A 20,788-nucleotide genomic window follows, 5' to 3' on the forward strand; every position below is an offset into this window, starting at 1 on the left:
GAGACCCAGTCTGAGTCTGTGTTGGAATTGCTTTTAATATTTTATTTTAAACAATATGTTTTTAACCTTTTTTTAAAGATGTTTTTAAAGTTGTTTTGTTTTAATGTATTTTAAGGTCTGTTTTTATGACGTTTTGATGTGTTTTTAGCGCTTTTGTTTGCTGCCCTGGGCTCCTGCTGGGAGGAAGGATGAGATATAAATAAAAAAATAAATAAATAATGATGGGAGTTTATTTATTTATTACATTTATATACCGCCCCATAGCCAAAGCTCTCTGGGCAGTTTACAGCCCAGAGTTCTAGTCCAACAGCATTTGAAATTCCACAGGTTTCCAATACCCATTTTAACTTGTCCTCAGTGTTTAGGTTAGATGAAAAAGAACAATCATGTGCCTTTGATACAGTCATAGGGCATCACTGAAAGATAACAGGCCAGCAAACCTCATGCCATATGTGTTTTCATTCAGACTACAGCTAATTTTCTCAAGGACTCTTTTGAGCTTCTATTCTCCATAGTTTGTCTTCAGATAGTCTAAGAATCTCATTACCCATCTTTTATCTAAATGCCATTATTGAATAATTGATATCCTGCAAGCGTAGATGGCATCTCTTCTAGTGTGTGTTGCCCTGCAGAAAAGGGGGGAAGAAAGCAAACCCTTCCTTTTCTTTTTCTTTAAAAAAAAAAATCAGCTTAGTAGTTATTTGCAGAAAGTGAATTGTTACTTACAAACATCATAAACTTTTCCAACTGGTAAATGCTCAGTGACACACCTCTGGGACAGTATGTAAATTGAATGTAAGACATTAAGTCCCATGGACACAGTAGATTGCAGAGATGTCATGTCTTATTACCCTTTGTTTTATTGTATTCTTAATGTTTTTTATTCTATGATTGTTTTTGTTTTAAACATGTTGTAAACCGCTTTGACGTTTTTAATGAAATAGCAGTATAGAAATATTTTTATAAATAATAAACAATCTGCAGTCTCAAAACTCACTGAAAAGCAGATGCAGGGATCTAAGATGTGCTGTTTGTCACATTTAAGGAAATTTCCCCAAGTTAGAAAAGGATAATCAACTCCAACTCCAACATGTATTCCAGGACACCTGAAAAGAGGGTTATAGTTTGGTTTGATCAAAGAAATTCTCAGTCAGAAACAATAAGGTTTTCCCACTGCTGCCGTGACATAATAGGTTACATACTGTGGCTGCTTAATATTTAAAATAGAGTCCAGAAATAGTTGGCAACAGTCTGTAATCAAGTTTTATTACAGATATTTTGGGACAATTGGGTATTACAACACTGGCCTGGTTTGCATGTAAACTAAGCCATGGTTTAACAAACTATAAGTTAACCATGAGTTGTTCTACATATGATCAAATAAACCATGTCTTGTTTCTTCAGTTTGCTTGTTTTCTTGCCTTTATAGTGTTGTGAATGTTTGATGGCCAAAAAAGCTCATGGTTTAGGAAGAATGCTGGGTTCATACATAATGCCAAGCCATAGTTGAAAGAAAAAAAGGTTCGACTTCCGGGAAGGGTGACTTAGCCTGTGCCTGCTTTTGAGACGGGCTCCTGCCTCAAAAGAAGCTTATTCAGATATATCAGTCAGTTTTTTCTTTTTTTTTTTGACTGATTAAACTTCTCCCGGGTAGGGAGAAACGAAGAGATTAACCTCAAAGCCTATTTTTGTTGGGACGACCAGATCTCATTAATTTATGGGACGAGGTCCAGCCGACGAAGGTGGGACGGATTTTCAACAGCAAGCTCTATCTGTTAAAGCGAACGTTCATCTTATCTTCTAAGAGAGAACGCACTAACAGGCAAGCACCCTTCTTTCTATATTTTTCTTTTACTTGACTTAAATTGTTGCTGTTTAAAAGAGATTTGCCAGATTGATCGGTTTTTGACATCTCACTGGGGAGCCGTAACTTCTCTCTGCTACGCACTAATTAATAGCTTATCTCTGTTTTTGTTGCAAAAAGCTGTCCTGGATTTGCATTCTAAAGATACACACAGAAGAGGGATTTCTATTCCAGATTTTTATTTTGAAAAATATTATACTGTTTTGAGACTACTCTCTTTTTGGTCTATTTTATTTTGACGAATCTGTTTCTTGACGATTGCCATTAATTGCTTCGATCCTGGGAACTGCATTTTGTTTACTTAACTATTGGAGAGATAAGGCTGTCTGCTCTGTTTATACTGTGATGTCACCAAGTTTGGAGTATTAACCCAATTGTTGCTGAAATAAGAAGTGGTTTTCTTATATTTTTCTTTTAAAATGGCAATTAAGAAAGTGGCTGAGAATCTGGAAATAACTATGTTTCAGAGAATAATGAATGAGATTGAGATAACGAAAATTGAATTGAGTAAAATGAAGCAGGAGATTAAAGATATAAGGGTCCCTGTGAGAGAGGTGACCCTGGAAGGGGTCCCTGTGAGAGAGGAGACCCCGGAGATTGGAATAGGGGTCCCTGTGAGAGAGGAGACCCTGGAGACTGGAATAGGGGTCCCTGTGAGAGAGGAGATCCCGGAGATTGGAACAAACGTGGAACAGGAACAAGATTTGGAGTCTATGGACTTTAGAAATAAAATCTATTGTTTGGAACTCAATGTTATCTCTGAAGAAATTAATGAAGATTCTAGAGATAAAGTTATCAATGGCATGGATTATCTTCTGGACTGGAATGATGTGATGGAGCCCAATATAGAGAAAATCTATGGAATTAACTGCAGCCATGTGACAATGGAAAAACTTTTAAGAGATGACCCAGTGTATTTTGAAAAAAAGAACAGAGATATGATTTTACAGCAGTATTTCAGCAACTTATTCAGAATGGATGGCAAGAAAATATTTGGGATAGAGGTAATTCCCATCAGACTCTTATTATATGACTATGGCTTTGACAGCAAGATTATTATGGAATACTGATAATGGAAGATTGGATATTGAAATTACTGGACTTAACAAGACTACTGAAGATGGAAGATGGAAAATGGAACTAATAGAGATAATAGAACAATGGCTACTGAAATTACTGAACCTAACAGATTCTGATGTGATGGATTAATTGAAATGTTTATTTTGACTATGGTTATGACAATAAGATTATCATAATTAGTAATGAGATGGATTAATCGATATGCTTATCTGGAAAAAAAAAATTGATAGATATATTTCTTAAAGAATTGAAACCTCTCTTTGACTTTTTGTGGAAAGAATAAAGTAATGTTTATGAGATTTGATGATTAAGTAAGATAACTACTGGAGGAAAGTGATTTTATAATATGACTTAAGAGACAGGATTGCTATATATTATAGACTTATAACTGATTTGATCTTTGACAAATGGGAAGTCAATATTTTACTCTTTATTTTTTATTTTTGTTTTTTTTTTTTTCTTCTTTTCTTTTTTTCTTTTTGTTTAACTATTTTTGATTTTGTTTTTTGTCTTTGAATGTTTTATGATTTTGTCTTGTATGTTTTATGAAAATCTGAATAAAAATTATTGAAAAAAAAAAAGAAAGAAAAAAAGGTTCATAACCATGGCTTCAGATCATGGTTTGTCAGTAGTAAACAAACCGTAGTTAAGTTGCTCAGTAGGGTTTGCCCATAACAATAAGCCGTGGTTTAATATACCATATGTGAACTGGGCCATTGTCAGTAAGATGGAAGTGGGCATATCTGTTAAAGGAATACAGATCTTTTAAGTATAAGGTTTTGTGTTGGTTTTTTAAAATCTGTTACTGCAATTAGGTAAACTTAGCAAGATCTTCCCAAAAAGATTAGCTTCAAGAGGAGAGCTAGTATTGCTTTTGTTGTTAATTTCTGGGGTGTATATAGCAGCTAATTTAATCAACTTTAATGGCAAACACTAAAACAAAATGCAGAAAAATGTGGTTAACAGTTTTGGAGCACTACAACTTTGTGTATGTACAAAACATTTCCAAAAGCACATCTGCACTTATTTAATCCTATGTGGAACTTTAGAACGATTAATTGAGTTGTAAAATCTGTGAGAATGGCTTCAGAAATACTTGCACATTTCAAATATTTTTCTTCCATTTTCTGCTTTTTTTCAGTATTTTTTGTATAATTTAATATGGGTCAAGTAAAAGGATATTTGTTTTCTTTTTTGTTTTTAACCTGTGTCTAAAAAAAACCTCTTCTGTCTTTAACTTGCATCATCTGACAGATGAGTTCTAGGCTAAAGCAAAGCAAATGTTTGTCTTAATTATGCTCTGCAAGATCTAAAAATAGCAGATGCTGAAGAATTGCTGTAGAAGTCCTAGAAGAATATGTTAACACTGAAGTGTTTAGTTTCTATTTAAAGTAGTTTGTCTCCCACAGCGTCACACCTACTTCTTACCTTGTTTCTTCTTTTTAAACTAAAGCAAACTATACTTCCAATATGTGGAAGCGACACTAAGCTATCCATCAAGTCTCTAGAAAACAGAGTCTGTCTGTCTGTCGAGTCTGAATAGCTCACTGCACAAATATCCTCCAGATTATTTTCTATTAACACCTTTTGCTGATATGGGGCTTACAAAAGTATATTTGAAACTTCTGTCCAGAAATGGGAGGGAGGGGAGTTCACAGGCTCAGAGTCAGATATCAAGCCCTGAGGTCTCCCTTTAGGTTCATGTTGGTGATGGTTAATCCAAAGTAGCTGCCATCCCTGTTACATATCAGGCTGGAACGTGTGCCAGGTTAGCCCTAAAGACCATACCTTGAGCATCCATTTTTTATTTAGCACAGAGAACACAGGAAACCTCATTATTCCCACAGTTCATACTACAGCCACTTATTTGCTTGACTACACAAGCATTGTGCTCTTTTACTGGTGGTGACTCACGGATGCTGGATCAGGTCACTAAAACCTAGTGAATGCCTAGGATGAACGTTATTGTACAGATGGTGAATCATACTGCTGAGAGCATGTTTTGAGTGGATGGGGCCATCAGTGAAACAGCGCTGTTCCATATTCATTTCTCATTCTAAGAATTTGCTGCCCATGGCTTCTACTGGGCAGAAGGGTGGGATATAAATCTGATAAATAAATAAGAATGTAAAATTTGCTTTTCCTAGATTTTGTTTTGTAAATTTAATGCAGAAATGTCACTTGGTGACAAACTGGCACCAGTCTTATAGTAAGAAAACAAATGGGAATATGCTCTGAATTATCCCCAGCTGCTGTGAAAATGGAACGATCATGTAAATTGCAGCAAAAATGGCATGAGAATCTAACATAACTCTATCACTTTAGTGGATATCATGGTACAATTATAAATACAAATGGTGTGCAGGGATAGGCAGGGGAATGTTGAATTTTCTTCTCCTAGTGGGTTTTCTCTAGTTGGACCCACTTTCACTATCGGAGCCTAATCTGGAGAGGAGCTTGGGTGGGTTCAGTACCTCTTGCCTGCTGTCCCCTTCTTGTGTTCTAAATTGTATCTCCATCCCTTGCTTTACAAATCCTTGGGGCTAGGGATGGAGGAATCTTGTCAATTCCAGATCTGTTGTATATTTTTTTCAATCTTCATGTCTCCAAATTTTGCATTAGTTTGTGATTTTCTCTTCTTTTTTTAAAATGTCCTCACGAAATACAAGTCAAACTAATTGGCCACTGTGATAACAACATGCTGAACTAGATGGGCCATTGGCCTGATCCAACAGGTGGTTCTTATGTTCTTACGTTTATTATACAGCCACAAGAGTGGCTGTATACTATAGCCAGCATGGATTTTTCACATTCCGCAATGTTAAATTGAAAATGCCCCCCATGCCATTCTGATGCTTTTCATAAGCTCATTTCAAAACAAAACCTTACAAAACCTATATTCCTGAACTCAGAAATGCTTGCTTAACAACCCTCTCAATTTTCATGGCAATACACAAAACAGTCAGAAAGAATTGAGAGTTCAAAGTCTAAAGAGGGAGAGAGAAAAACACAGACGCCTTTTGGACTTTTTCTCTCTCAGAGTTCTCATAAATCTGTTGAAATTAATTAAAAATCAGCCATGTTCACAGAGTACCTTGCCCCATATTCTAGCCTTCATCTTCTGCAGTTTAAAAGTTAAAAAAATGCCTGGCTGATTTTTAATTAATTTAAGAAATTTTGGCTGGAAGCCTATGATAACGTCGGGCATGCTCAGTAAGAACCAACTGTCAGTGTTCTAAAAGCCAGACTCACAGCTGCTTGGCTTGCCTAATCAGGGGGCCACACCCACACCAGACTTTGATTTCACTTGAGACAGTCATGGCTTCCCTCAGAGAATCCTGGGAAATGTAGTTTGTGAAGGGTGCTGAGAGGAGACTGCTATTCCACTGACAGAGCTCCAGTGACCAGACTGGTTTAACAGTCAGCCACTCTGATTGAAGGTCTGTGAGGGGAACAGGGCATCTCCTAGCAACTCTCAGCACCCTTCACTAACTACACTTCCCAGGATTCTTTGAGAGAAGCCATGACTGTCCAAAGTGCAATAAAGGCCTGGTGTGGATGTGGCCAGGGACAACTTTAGTTTAAATTTGGGTGGGAGGCTACATGTGCCTGCTGTAGAATAAAAAAGGGGGGGGGGACTCTGAAAAGCAATGATACTGTTCACAATGTTTTCCTTTTGGAAAGGAAAGGGGCTTCCCCTCTGCCCAGTGCCCACCCACAAATCTCCTCCCCTCCCCTTCCTCCCACCTTCCCTGCCCCTCCGCCAGGTCAGTGTTGGACTATGACCTGGGAGATGAGGGTTCAAATCCCCACACAGCCATGAAGCTCACTGGGTGACCTTGGGCCAGTCACTGCCTCTCACCCTCAGAGGAAGTCAATGGTAAAACCACCTTTGAATACCGTTTACCATGAAAAACCTATTCATAGGGTCGCCATAAGTTGGGATCGACTTGAAGGCAGTCCATTTCCATTTTCAAACATGATTGCACAGAAGTAAATCCCATTGAACTCAAAAAGTATGCAACTGATTAAATCCACCCTCCCTTCTCCCTCCTATCCCCACACTCTTGACCCTCCCCTCCCCTCCCCCTCCAATCCTGACCTTCCCCCTACCCCTCCTCCTCCCATTGTCAGTTTTACCTATCTTAAGCATGATTGCATGGGAGTAAATACCATTGAACTCAATAAGCATGCAAATGATCAAACCTGCCTATTAGTGAATCTCTTGCTGCTTGGGGCAGAATGGCTTTTAATGATATGGGTTTACCATCATTGCATGTAATTCTGATTATTGCTGCAAAGCATTGTCTCACAATGCCTTCAGATCTGATCTAATTGTTGGTTGGAAAGAATCAGAGTTTAATAATTGGTGTTATGATTACCACTGTACATTAGGATGCTATACAAGTCTTATTGTCTGTTTTCAGCAATCTAGAAAATCAGCTCAGTCTGTCTTATCAAGAATGTTAATGTCTTATTGATGTTGACATGAACGAAGCATTGCAGGGGGTGGAAAGAGAAGGTTTTTGATGGGATGTGTAGCATTTCTTTTAAGTCTCCATGATGGTTGACACAATTGGCCATGTCATAAAATGAGAGACTGATGAAAATCAGATGTTGCTCTTGAACTGAGCTTCTTCACATAAGCAAATTGTAGACAAATGACATCATGGTGCAATAGGAACACTCTCATGCTTCATTCTCTCTCATTTATATGTATATATACATACATATACACACATGTTCTCTCTTTCTCTCACACACACAGAGAGAGTGAGAGAGTGAGAGAGTGTGAGAGAGAGAGTGTGTGTGTGTGAGAATGAATGAATGAATGAATTCTGGGTGTCTGGTAAAGTGACAGCAAAATCCCACCTGAAACAAAATGAAGTTTAGCAAGGGAAAACTTATTAGTATAATCCAGTTTAGATTTTCTCTGTAGCTCAGCAAAAAATATAATTTGTATCGCAAAGCACACAGTGTTTGATTGATTGGGATAAAGATACCCAAAGTTACGTAGTATCCAAAGTGCACAGTGTGTTTTGTATAAGGAATAGTTTGCACACTTTCTGTGTTGCTCCTGTGACCTTTGAACATCATGATTTTTGTACAAATGTGCTATGAGTTCAGCCCCTTCCTGAAATTCCTTAATCCATAGTTTCCCTTTGGGCAAACCCAGGTTTGTCATTTGTCTCACTCAAACAGGCCATGAGGAGTAAACCAAGAAAAAACTTGGTTATAGCTTATGGTTTGTCTGGAGTGAGACAGATCGTGAGCTCAGGTTCACTTGTAATGCTAAGCTATATCATGGTTTAGCATCGGGTAATCTGGTAACAGAAGGACCAGGAGACGAGCACAGTAGCCACAGTCTTTGTTATGAGAACTCAACATTTGCTCATTTGTGCTAAGTAATATCAGAACTCAGTTTGTGAAGAAAGCACTGACAGTGCTAGGAAAAAATGGTCACAGATTGAGATGCTTAAAAAGTCATACTACTTTTGTATTTTTTTTTCAGTCATCCCAGTGGAAGAATGAGATTATCTGCATAGAAACCAGTATTTCTTTCAACCTGACCAATGATCAACAATTGTTTGGGGAAACCAGCAGAAAAGGAGAAGAAGTTTTTACTGACTATGGGGTTTAGTGGGCAAAGCTGAGAGAGACCATGCTAAGGACTCCCTGAAAGTGTCAGCTGCAAACAGAAGAGGCAAATGTGAAGACACACATTGAACATTTGGAATGTTTTCTATCAGGTAGCATCAAGGAGGGAGAGGCCACCCTAGCCTCAAGTGGTCCTGTGCAAGATATAAGAGCAATCTCAGGTAAGGCCTGCTATGTTTCATTTTATATCACTCACATGTTTCATTTTCTGTGGAATGCTTATGTGGATTTAGTGCTTTTGTTAGAACAAAATTAATACTGGTGTCGAATTAAGGATTACCAGTATCTTGACTGTAAACTTCTAGATTGTGTACTACCTACTAAGTATAGTCTACAGGGAAAAAAAGAATGACTCAAAAGGCTGAGACTTCTGCTACTTCTGAGCTTTTTCAGCACACCTGTGGAGGTCTGCCCCAGGACGTTCCAAACCAATTCTGAAACAACTCGATGTTATGTAGTCTACTGTCATTCTTCACAATACTGGCAGCTTTTGTGCCAGAATGCTCTCACATCATGTTGTATTTCATCTGCTCCACTGACCAGTTTAGCTGCAAGGGTGGATACTGCTCCACTTGCCTTGATCCTGTGAAAACATATCTCTGAAGTTAACTGCAGCACAGGCCATTTAACAGTCCTGTCCAACCACAAAACAAAGTTAATTTTGCATATAGGATTATCCTTCCTACAGTCACATTGTGGCATGCCCAGTACTTGCATCTTTTTCACTGTTTATGTTGGAAGACACTCAGTACCAAACTTCTTAAGGATAAAGAGTCTATTGCACTGCCCTGGAAAGAGCATTACCACAACCTCCCCATACCCTACATAATATTTATTTTCTCACGTTACTCCTGTATGAAATTTCAATTAAAAGGATTAACTTGTGGCACTTTCATATTAAAATTTGGTTGCCACCAAATTCTTATAAGGTGCAGAAAGGATTTTATAATGCAGAACAGGTGGTAGATTACACCCTCAATACCATCTGGCCCTTCAGAAACATTTTCCTTGCACTAGGGATCCCAGGGCTGGAAGTAAATCCTGCAAACTGAAAACATCTGGAGAAAAATGGCTGGGGACTAAAGTATTTGTTGAGGGGGAGTGTTTAGAACCCCCACTTCTGTATTTTAAATTATCCTCCAACCCCATGCACTGCTTTATAAGAATTTGGCATGACCTGTATTCCAACACAGTGGTTGGGCTCCTATCATGTGTAGTTTAAACTCTTGTAAATGAGATTGTGTGATGACAAAGCTGACAATATAGGAGAAATCAACTCTGGTTTCCATCTTGAACAATTCTGTCCGATTCTATTTAAAAAGCATTATCAAAGTGTTTGATTAGGAGAGGTATCTAGGACTGCATGTGCATTCCCCTTTTTACCACAAGCATAAGCCATGCTTTCAAGTCAAACCTTTCCTGCTATTTTCATTGTTTTTGTAGTTGCTTTGTTTTTGTATATCTTACATTTTTGCTACTTGTTTTAATTCTAAACTATTGTGAGCTGACTTGAGTTGGCATATGATTAGATAGGTGGGATATAATCATACTGTGCCTTCATATCTGTATGAAAGAATCTCAAAATCTGAGAAATGTGGTTGAAAACCAGGAAAGATTTTGGAGGCGGTTCTTCTTGCCCTAAATGATGGTTTGTCCTAGGTCTTTCTCTTGTGGGAAATGATTCCCTTTTCTTCATTTACCCATATAATTCAGGCATTTGAGGACCTTCCTCAAAAAGCTTGTGTTTTCATTGCTGCTGTTTTAATTATTGTTTCATGTGCATATGTGTAAATCAATAATTAATTTCCTCCCTCTCACATATACCAAATCATGCACAGATTTGAAATAGAAAGCACACAGAATATGGATTATTTCACTACAAGCTATCTTGAAAGTAAAATGTTATTTTAGGTGCATATTGTCATTACAGTTTGCTGTTCCACATATTATTTTTATACTGAGCTTTTATTTATATGTGGGTGAGAGAAAGACTGATGTAAGCAACATTACCTAAAGTCCAGTTCAGGTGGATTAATTGCCAGCCAGCCATGTCATCTAAGAGTTTGTTGTGTGAAAAGTTCAAATTTGTTGATGATTGTACGATACAGTATCAGAAATAAACCCAGAGCTAAATTTTCTGTTCAAGTATCAATTGATTTCTCTGTTGATCAGTTAGTCATATAATACCTCATTTTATGTTTGATAATAAGGTACTAGGATTTTTTTCTTTAGGGGAAAGAGGGGATGTATTTTTCACCTCTCACAAAGGAAGGGTAGATTCAGATGACCAGATCTGGACTGTTCACCACAACTTGCGGTGTTTATCTAATCACTGTCTCAGACATGCTCATAAGCAGAAACTGTACAACAAAAAAGTGATCACTCCTCTTTCATGTTCTTACGAGTCACAGGTCTGCTCAGAATAGTGAGACTTGAATCGTGTGCCAAATTTAAATGAATTTAAAATATCAGTTGCCAGAAGGATAACATTGGAAATGGCAAGAACAGCTAAATCAAAGACCTATCTAATCAGAAAGCCAGCAAGTAGGTGTACTTGTTGGCTTTACCTAGGAATGGAATTCCACAGGGAAGGTGTTAGGGCTTTGTAGCCACCATCTAACCACTGAAGGCAATCAGAGGTCATCAGGGAAGTCCTCAGTCATAAGAACATAAGAGTTTATACTGAGTCAGACCACTGGCTCATCTAGCTCACTATTGTCAACACTGGGTGGCAGCAGCTCTTGAGGCTTTCAGATGGGGGACATTCCCAGTCCCTACTTGGAGATGGCAATTTAACCTGGGATGTTGCACATACAGAGCAGAAGCTCTACCACTGAGCTGCAGCCTGGGAAGAGGCGTTCCTTCAAATACGCCTGGACCCAGACCATTTTAGAACTTTAGGTTGCAATCCTATGCACACTTATTTATTTAAAACATTTATATACTGCTTAATGATTTGCATTTCTAAGCAGTATACATAAAAACAAAAAATAAAATAAAAAACAGAACAAGATTGGGCCCGCTACACTGAAAGCATGGCCTCTAGTCATTACAAGCCATACATCTGAGCCATGGGGGACTACCAACAGACTCCTCCAAAAATCTCAGTGATCAGGCCAGGATATAAGTTATTAGGCGATCCTTAGATAATCCTGGGCACAAGTTGTTAAGGGCCTTGTCAATTAATACAAGAACCTTTAATCTGGCTTGGTAACATATGGGCAGCCAGTGCAAGTTTGTAAGCACTGGAGTTACTGTATGTGCTGCTGGGAGTACTTACCCTGGGAGTAAGCTCCATTGAAGAATGTGAGACTTGAGTCTGAGTAAATATACATAGGATTGTGCTGGCCAAGTTCAAAATAAGCATTTTGAATTGTGCCCATAAACTAATGAAACTAACTAACTCACTATAAGCATGCAAATGAAATTAACTTGTTCCTAGAAATTTAAATATTTGAAGTAATTATACTTGCTTTGGAAAGAGAACCACCTATTAAGACGAAAATTACTAGAAATGAATTGCTGTCTGTGTCTGATGCTGATTGTCTACTGTCTGTTTTTTTTAATAAAGATCTACTCAAATATACTAACTTGCTCACACTCAAGCCATGTTCATACTGTTTGATAGAAACTGGATATAGATGTTCTTGGGATTTTGTAGCTTATTTATTTATTCAGTTTATATCCTGCTCTTCCTGATAATAGGAGCCCAGAGCTTCAGCCTGATTTTTACCTATGGGATAGAGTTTAGGGTTTTTAGTTGTCAGTAAAGCCTTTTTCTATTAGCACATTCCCCAAGAAAACTCCCTGTGCTATATTATCTCATTGTTCACTTGTCCCATTTCTTGCAGCTTTTGACATGAAGAAAGATATAGATGTCTTAATAGCAGAGGAAAGAGCAGAAATCATTGCTAAGTATGAGAAGGTAAGAACCTTCCTTTGCCCACGAGTATTTCTGTTGGCTTACCTGTCTGCAGAACCCATGAACTTGCAATAAACCAGCCAGTCATTCAGAAGGTCTGTATCTCATAATACAGCTGCTACGTGGGGGTTGCTTGAAACTGCTTCCACTTAGCAGCTGCTTCAGTGTCATGAGCCAAATGTACACTAACATTTGGCTCAGCTTTGCCACCAGCCACTGTGAGGGATGTGTAGTAGCCAATGTGGTAAGTCACTATGGAATAAGCCAGTTCACAAGAATGACTTTGTTGGAGCACCTGCTATGTGGAGGCCTTTTCATGTGTCTTTCCACATAGCATCACTTCTTATGATATGTATGCTAACTGCAAACTCATGGATAACAACACATAGTACTTAATTGGAAAAGTTAGCTTTTTGTTTGCTGACTTTTGAGATCACCTGTTTGTCATCAACTATAGATTCAAACATATTTTTTCCATGACTACTACAATAATCAGAACCTACCCAACTGCTCCAAGATTATTGGATTCTAAAAAACCCTTCTCTGTCATCTCAGTTTGTCAGATCTGCTCAGAGCATCTTCTTAATGATTCCATTGATGCATTAAGCTCTCATTGTGGGAATATGGAGTTGTATCTAACAGTGTTGCGCTGCTGATGGTAAGGCCTTCTGTCAGCAGAATGGGGAAAGAAGCAAATTTTGGCTATTCTTTTTCCCACCTGCACCTCACAAATCTGCTCCAGAGAGTCACTTGACCCTCTGGAACAGATTTAGGGGTGGGGGTGGGGCTGCAAGGGAGAGAAATCACTGAAACCTGCTTTCCTCCCTGTTGTCCGGATGGATCCTTTATCAGCAGCTCAGTGACACCATTGGAAATAACCCGTGGAGGTTTTCTGTGGCTGCTCCTTATCTGTGCAGTTCTCTTCCTCTGGAGAATTGCTGCAGTCTCAGCCAGAGTGAAGAAGTTCTGCAAACCCATTTCAGGCTGGCTTTGAATGGCCACATTTTTAAGGTAGCATTGGGGTTGTTTTAATTTGATATACTGTGTGATTAGTGACAATAGTATTAGTTTAACAGGATGAAGAAAATAGTAATACAGGATATCCTATTTTCCTGTGATGGATTAATTGGTCAGGATGTATACACTTATACACTATGTACTATGCAGCTTGCTTTGGCTGTGTGCTGTCTGTCTCTGCAAACAAACAGGTATTCTTCCCTAGAACATTCCTTTGAAGGCAGAAACTTCAGTAAAGGATTCTGGGTCTCAAAACACAATAGTAAAGAAAATTATAGGTACTTCATTTTCATTTCCCATTTTTGGTGCTTGTTCCTTGTCACCCAGAATGTGAAACCTCTTAAATGGTCCTTTCCAGTTCGATGCTGAAACATAGCAGCAGAGCAATAGGTGAAGGAGAAGAATGGTGACATGTTCGGTGCAGTTTCTGTAGAGCTGAGGTATTTAACACACAAGTAAAAACATTTTATACATACCATAAGCGCTTAGCAAAGTAGCTACCATTGTACAAAAATTAGTTAATACCCATCACCTTGTTTACCCATTTTATCTTTACAGCTTTTAAATGGCACAAAATCAACTCAATGCTAGCCTTTAATGAATAAAAATGACATAAGGACAGGTGCTGTTTTTTTATTTCTTAAAGTGACATGAGTATGCCAAAATCTTCTGCTGTTTGACACCATAGTGTGCTTGTGATGTTCCTATATATTAGTGTATATATGGTAAGAGCTGGTTGTTTAGAGTATACATGGTAAGTAGTGAAAGAGGAGGGGGAGTGAATGGGCAATAGAATGCTTGATGATTGGCTGAATGTTTAAAATGGCTGACAGTATAAATGAAAGGATGACAGGTAAATCTGGGTGAATGTGAGGTGGTGAATTGTGGAATCTGGGGGGAGAAGAGAAAGAGTGGATTGCTTGGTGGGGGTGTAGAGAGTTGTTTACCAGGAGGGAGGTGGAGTTCGGATTAGTATTGAGTAAAACCATATGCTTATGTGCCTTAAGAAGAAATCTTGTTAATCTTGTTAGCTTTGTTATCTGTAATAAATACTTAATTTGGTTTACCAAAGGCCTGATCCTTGGCTGGGGTTTCACAGACCAGAAGGGAGGGTAAGGTAATGACCAAGGCTGAAGGGGAACTGTAACAAATGGTGGCAGCGGTGAAGAGAATAACAATACCAGTATTCAGAGTCTCTGGGAATACTAGTATTGGGACGTTACTGGTGGTTGCCTAGCAGGGGGATCTGTTGAGATCTGTGCTAGAGCGGGGAGAGAAATCATAAGAGAGTGCGGTCCGGACTGGTGGAGTCCCTGGTGGTGCCTAGAGACAGGCAGTAACCACGAGCAGGTAGGAACCTGACAGGGAGAGCCAGGGAAGGACGCATCACATGTGGTGGTAGCGGTGGGATACGAACAACAGAGAATCCAGATACGAACCAAAGAGAGTCCCAAAGACACGTGGTGACAAAGGAGACTACGTCACAGGTGTTGGCTGTAGCAGTGAGATACGAATACTAGACAATCCCTAATAGTTGTGTGGCAAACAGAAATAACAAAACAAGATTTCTTGTGAGAGTGACTGGCAAAGAGTGTGTGGCAAAGAGTGAGTGAACTCAAACACCATGGCTGAATACATAAAAATGAAAAGAGAGGAGCTGGTGGAGAAGTGCATAACATTCAATTTACCTCATGACGGTAAAGGGGTAGATGAATTGAGGGTAGCACTTATAGGATTTGCAACTGCCCAGCAAAAACAACCTGTCAGAGAAGAGACCCCAGAAGGATATTTAAGCAATCCCGCTTATATAGAGTACTTGAGAGAGAAGTTGAGGATGGAAGGTGCAGAGAAGGAAAAACAGAGAGAGTTGGAAGCTGAGAGATTGAGGATGGAGGCTGAGGAAAAAGATAAACAGCGGGAGTTGGAAGCTGAGAGATTGAGGATGGAAGGTGCAGAGAAGGAAAAACAGAGGGAGTTGGAAATCGAGAGAATGAGATTGGGGTTTGAGGAGAGGGAGAAGCAACGAGCATTGGATGCTGAATTACAAGTAGAAAAGTTAAAATTTGATAGAGAGAAATTTCACTCTGAGGAGACAAGGAAAGAGAGAGATGGAGCAAAAATAAAAATTACTCCAAAGGACTTTGCTGTCTATGAGCCTGGTCAAGATCCTCAAATTTACCTCAGCACCTTTGAAAAAGCAGCTCAGTTGTGGGGGCTACCTGAAGATAAATACATGCAGTATTTATCAAACCTGATTAAAGGGGAATTGGCTGAGGTATACCAATATTTCCCCTCAGACAAGCCCGTCACCTATGCTGAATTCAAAGAAGCAGTGTTTAAAAGATTCAGACTGGGGCCTGATTATTTTAGAAAGCTTTTCAGAAATTGCCAGATACAGACAGGGAGGTCTTTTGTGGAACTGGGAGCAAAGTTGATGGATATATTTGGAAAGTGGATGAGTAGTGCCAAAGCTCAGTCAGTGGAAGAGGTGAAAAGCCTCATGATACTGGATCAATTATACCATCAGTTACCACCAGAAATAAGGCTCCTGGTCAAAGACCGTTCCCCTACATCTGTGCAGGAGGCCGCAGAGATGGCGGATCACTTCGCCTCCAATAGAACTGGCTGGGTGGGGAAAACATCAAGAGAGTTTAAACCCAGACCATATAGTGCTGGCAGAAGGGATGTGGTACCACAGCGAGTGAGTCCTCCATTAAAATCTGAAGGGCACAGGACACCCCAGAGTGGATCTGTGTACCCTAAAAGTGAGGAGAAATTATGCTACAAATGTGGTAGACCGGGGCACCTACGTTTTCAATGTGAGGTTGCCAACCCCATTAGTAATCCTGCTCAGACAAGGGCAGTGAAAACAGAGCCCAAGGCTTTAGAAGCAGCGAAAAAGGTTCAGTTTTGCCAGATAAACTGGACAGAAGTAACAGACCTTGATTCAAGTCTGAGAGAGGAAGTGAGAGTACAAGGGGCAAATTATTGGGCATTGCTTGATACTGGTGCCGCTCAGACATCTTCTGCTGTTTGATACCATAGTGTGCTTTATTGTGAAGCCTTTTTTTTTTCTTTATAGGGGAGGCAGGAAGGTGCTCAGATCGATCCATGGGAGGATGCTGACTTTACTCTCTACAAAGTCACTGATAGATTTGGGTTCTTGCAGTAAGTTCCCCTTTTCCTGTCCCCTTAATTTTGCTGAAACTAGTGTTGAGGGTTACAGTTGCACCCCTTTCACTGGCTTATGATTGTGCTGTGGCATTGATCACCCACCACTGAATCTCAACTAAGTGTCTGTACTAGTACTTCAGTCCACTTGTGCAAGTGAGAAACAGAGAGAAATGACTGTCTGTTGCTTATGAAAACTCCTGCCATGTATGACAGAACTTGCTTTGGAAATGAATGTTTGTGCTTTTTGTATGGAGGAAAATTGCATACTTATGATGTGAACAGAGTTTCTGAAAAGTGTTAAAATCCTTTAAGAAAACTCAAAATGATTCCGGCTTTCTATAGCTGCCCTTTAGAGGGATTCAGGTGTTCACACTGGGGGAACAACATACACACCTCTTTTTTGCTATCTGTCTTATGGTGCTTATGCTAATTATTATTATTATTGCTGTTGTTGATAGTGATGATAATATAATAAAAATAATAATTCTCCCAGAAGGGTGGCAAATGAGGAACAAAACATTTTAAAACATCTTAAAAACAAAAATCTTAAAAACATGTTTTTTAAAAAATCATAAAAAGCAGTTCCAACACAGATGCAGACTGGGATACGGTCTCTAATTTAAAAGGCTTGTTGAAAGAGGAAGGTCTTCAGAAGGTGCCAAATGGATAATAGAGATGGTGCCTGTCTAATATTTAAGAAGAGAGACTTCCAAAGACTAGGTGCCACCACGCTAAAGATCCACTTCCTTTGTTGTGTGGAACGGACCTCCTGATAAGATGGTAACTGCAAGAGGCCCTCACCTGCAGAGCTCAGTGATCAACTGGGTGTATAAGGGGTAAGGTTATCTTTCAGGTATCCTGGTCTCAAGCTGTATAGGATGGAATGGAGGAGGAGTTTATTAGATTTGTTCCGATGATCGTGATATCGATTGCTAATACCCTCTTACAAGCATTTCCAGCTGAGACTAAAGTATGTATCCAGACATTCAGTAACTGCCCCTGATGAAGGCTGTATATTGTTAGCCGAAACGCATTGGGCTTTTTACAAGATCATTTTAAAAATACACGCTCCTCATTAAACTTTTGGTATTTTCCTATCTACGTTTTTCTTTTTGTCATTCTGGGGCACACCCCCCCTCCATTCCGTTTTATTGAATGATACCCACTCCTTTGTTGCCTCAAGCTGTATAGACCTTTGTACACCAAAACCAGCACCTTGAACTTGGCCCAGTAGCTCATGGGCAGCCAGAGCAATTCTCTCAGCAGTGAGATAATATTTATTTATTTATTTATTTAATTCAATTTTTATACCGCCCATAGCAAAGCTCTCAGGGCGGTGTACAACAAATAAAAATATATCTTTACATTTCAATATTAAAAAACCATCTAATTCTCAAATCAACAGTTAAACAAACAAATAAAACATATAACTAACAAATACAACATTAAATACAAATACTGAAATACTAAAATGTTAAAAATATTAAAAATATTAAAATGCCTGGGCAAAGAGGAAAGGATAGTAAAGTAGGCGCCAGGCGTACCTCGTCAGGAAGGGTGTTCCATAGTTCGGGGGCCGCTACCGAGAAGGCCCTCTTTCTCATAATCACCTTCCGGGCATCTTTCTGAGTAGGCACCCGGAGGAGGGCCTTCGATGTTGAGCGTAGTGCACGGGTAGGTTCATATCGGAAGAGACGTTCCACCAGGTATTGTGGGCCCATGCCGTGTAAGGCTTTATAAGTCAAAACCAGCACCTTGAATTGGGCCCGGAAACGTATAGGCAGCCAGTGCAAGCCAGCCAGAATTGGTGTCACATGTTCCGACCGCTTGGTCCCGGTTATTAATCTGGCCGCTGCAGTTTCCGAACCGTCTTCAAGGGCAGCCCCACGTATAGTGCGTTGCAGTAGTCCAATCTCGAGGTTACCAGAGCATGGACAACTGTAGCAAGATGTTCCCTGTCTAGATACGGGCGCAGCTGGGCCACCAGCCTAAGTTGGTAAAAAGCACTCCGTGCCACCGAGGCCACCTGCGCCTCAAGTGACAAGGACGGGTCCAAAAGGACTCCCAAGCTACGCACCTGCTCCTTCAGGGGGAGTGTAACCTCATCCAGAACAGGTCGAACATCCAACTGGTCAGGGGATCCATTTACTAACAGCATCTCAGTCTTGTCTGGATTGAGCTTCAATTTGTTCGCTCTCATCCAGTCCATTATCGCGGCCAAGCATCGGTTTAGGACCTTGACAGCCTCACCTGAAGAAGATGAAAAGGAGAAGTAGAGCTGCGTATCATCAGCATACTGATGAGAACGCACTCCAAAACTCCTGATGACAGCACCCAGAGGCTTCATATAGATGTTAAAGAGCATGGGGGACAGAACTGATCCCTGCAGGACTCCATATTGGAGCGCCCAGGGTATCGAGTAGTGCTCCCCAAGCCCTACTTTCTGGAGACGACCTGCCAGATAGGAGCAGAGCCACTGCCAAGCAGTACCTCCAACTCCCAGATAACATGTTGGCAATATCCTGCCGCAGTGAGCAGTTGCACTGCTGTATTTTGCACCAGCTGCAGTTTACGGACCGACCTCAAGGGCAGCCCCACAGAGTGCATTACAGTAATCCAGCCTGGAGGTTATCAGGGCATAGCTAATAGTGGCCTGGCTATCCTGATCCAGAAACGGCCACAGTCAAAGCTTGTAAAAGGCACTCCTAGCCACTGAGGTCACCTGGGCCTCTAGTGGCAAAGATGGATCCAGGAATACCCCCAACTATGAACCTGCTGTTTCAGAGGGAGTATAATCCCATTCAAACCAGGCAATTGACCAGTTAGCTGGACTCAGGAACCATCTACCCACAGTGCCTCTGTCATGCTAGGATTCAGATTTAGTTAGCTCATCCATCCCACCACTGAGTCTAGGCATGGTCTACAGCTTGCACGGCCTCTTCCAATTCAGATGTTACAGAGAAATAGAGCTGGATCTCATTACCATACTGTTGACACCTCACCCCAAATCTCCTGATGACCTCTCCCAACGACTTCATATAGATGTTAAACAGCATTGGGGACACGATGGTACCCTGTGGCACCCCACAACACAACTGCCAGGGGGCTGAAAGATAACCAATCAGTGCTATTCTCTGAAACTGATACCAAAGATAGGATCGGAACCACTGTAAAACTGTCTTTGATATCCATCTCACTAAATCGGCTCAGAAGGATACCATGGTCAATGGTATCAAAAACCACTGACAGATCAAGTAAGAATAACAGGGTTGCATTTTCCCTGTCTTTCTCCTGATAAAGGTCATCCATCAGGGAAATCAAGGCCAATTCAGTCCCATAACCAGGCCTGATCCCAGATTGGAATGGGTCAAGATAAGCTGTTTCATCCCAGAGTACTTGCAATTGTTGCGCCACAACCCTCCTGATCACTTTCCCTAAAAAGGGGATATTTGTGACTGTGTGGTAGTTGTCACAAACCAATGGGTCCAGGGTGAATGTTTTCAGGAGTGGTCAGATCACTGCCCCTTTCAAGGCAGCTGGGTCCGCTCCTTCCCACAAGATGCGTTGGCCACACCCTAGATCCACTCGTTCATACCCTCCTAAGCCAAGAAGGGCTAGGTTTGAGGGGACATGTTGCTGGCCACATTGTCACAAGCACCTTGTCCATGTCATCAGGTGGCATCAACTGAATAATTCCAAGAATTTGCAGTAGACATTGCACTGGTCACCTCACCACCTCACTGGGGACTACAGTAGATGTGGATGGGGCATCAAGATTGCTATGCAGGCAAGCAACTTTACCCTCGAAGTGCCTTGTAAATAATTCAGTGGGCTTCCGAAGGTCTAACTTGAGGGCTGCTGGGCTTTTATGCCCCTGACCCAGCCAGGAGCTGATGCAAGAGGCTGCAAGATTGAGTGCAGGCTCTCTCTGGATTCAGAGCTAGGCAGGGGGTCCCAGTCCTTACAGCACTTACCAGTGACCTCAGCTGTCTCAAAAGAGCAAACAAGCAACCACCCAGATGCTCAAGTACTCACTACCAGCGCAGGTCTTCTCCAGTCCACCAGTGCTGCAG

General features: G+C 40.4%; 1 protein-coding gene across 4 annotated transcripts in view; it reads left to right on the forward strand.

Moving 5' to 3' along the window:
* LOC133376948 (uncharacterized) overlaps positions 1–20,788 on the forward strand; it is a 144,789-nt gene that overhangs the window by 83,453 nt on the left and 40,548 nt on the right. For 3 of the 4 annotated variants that reach the window (XM_061609983.1, XM_061609985.1, XM_061609984.1), the window contains exons 2-4: positions 8,457–8,763; positions 12,454–12,527; positions 16,624–16,709. In XM_061609983.1, the coding sequence (XP_061465967.1) occupies positions 12,462–12,527; positions 16,624–16,709 (152 nt within the window). In that variant the 5' untranslated portion in view covers positions 8,457–8,763; positions 12,454–12,461. The remainder of the gene's footprint in view (positions 1–8,456; positions 8,764–12,453; positions 12,528–16,623; positions 16,710–20,788) is intronic. The other variant, XM_061609986.1, reaches the window with a different exon arrangement.

The sequence above is a fragment of the Rhineura floridana genome, chromosome 2 (assembly GCF_030035675.1).
Source record: "Rhineura floridana isolate rRhiFlo1 chromosome 2, rRhiFlo1.hap2, whole genome shotgun sequence".
Taxonomy (NCBI): Eukaryota; Metazoa; Chordata; class Lepidosauria; order Squamata; family Rhineuridae; genus Rhineura; species Rhineura floridana.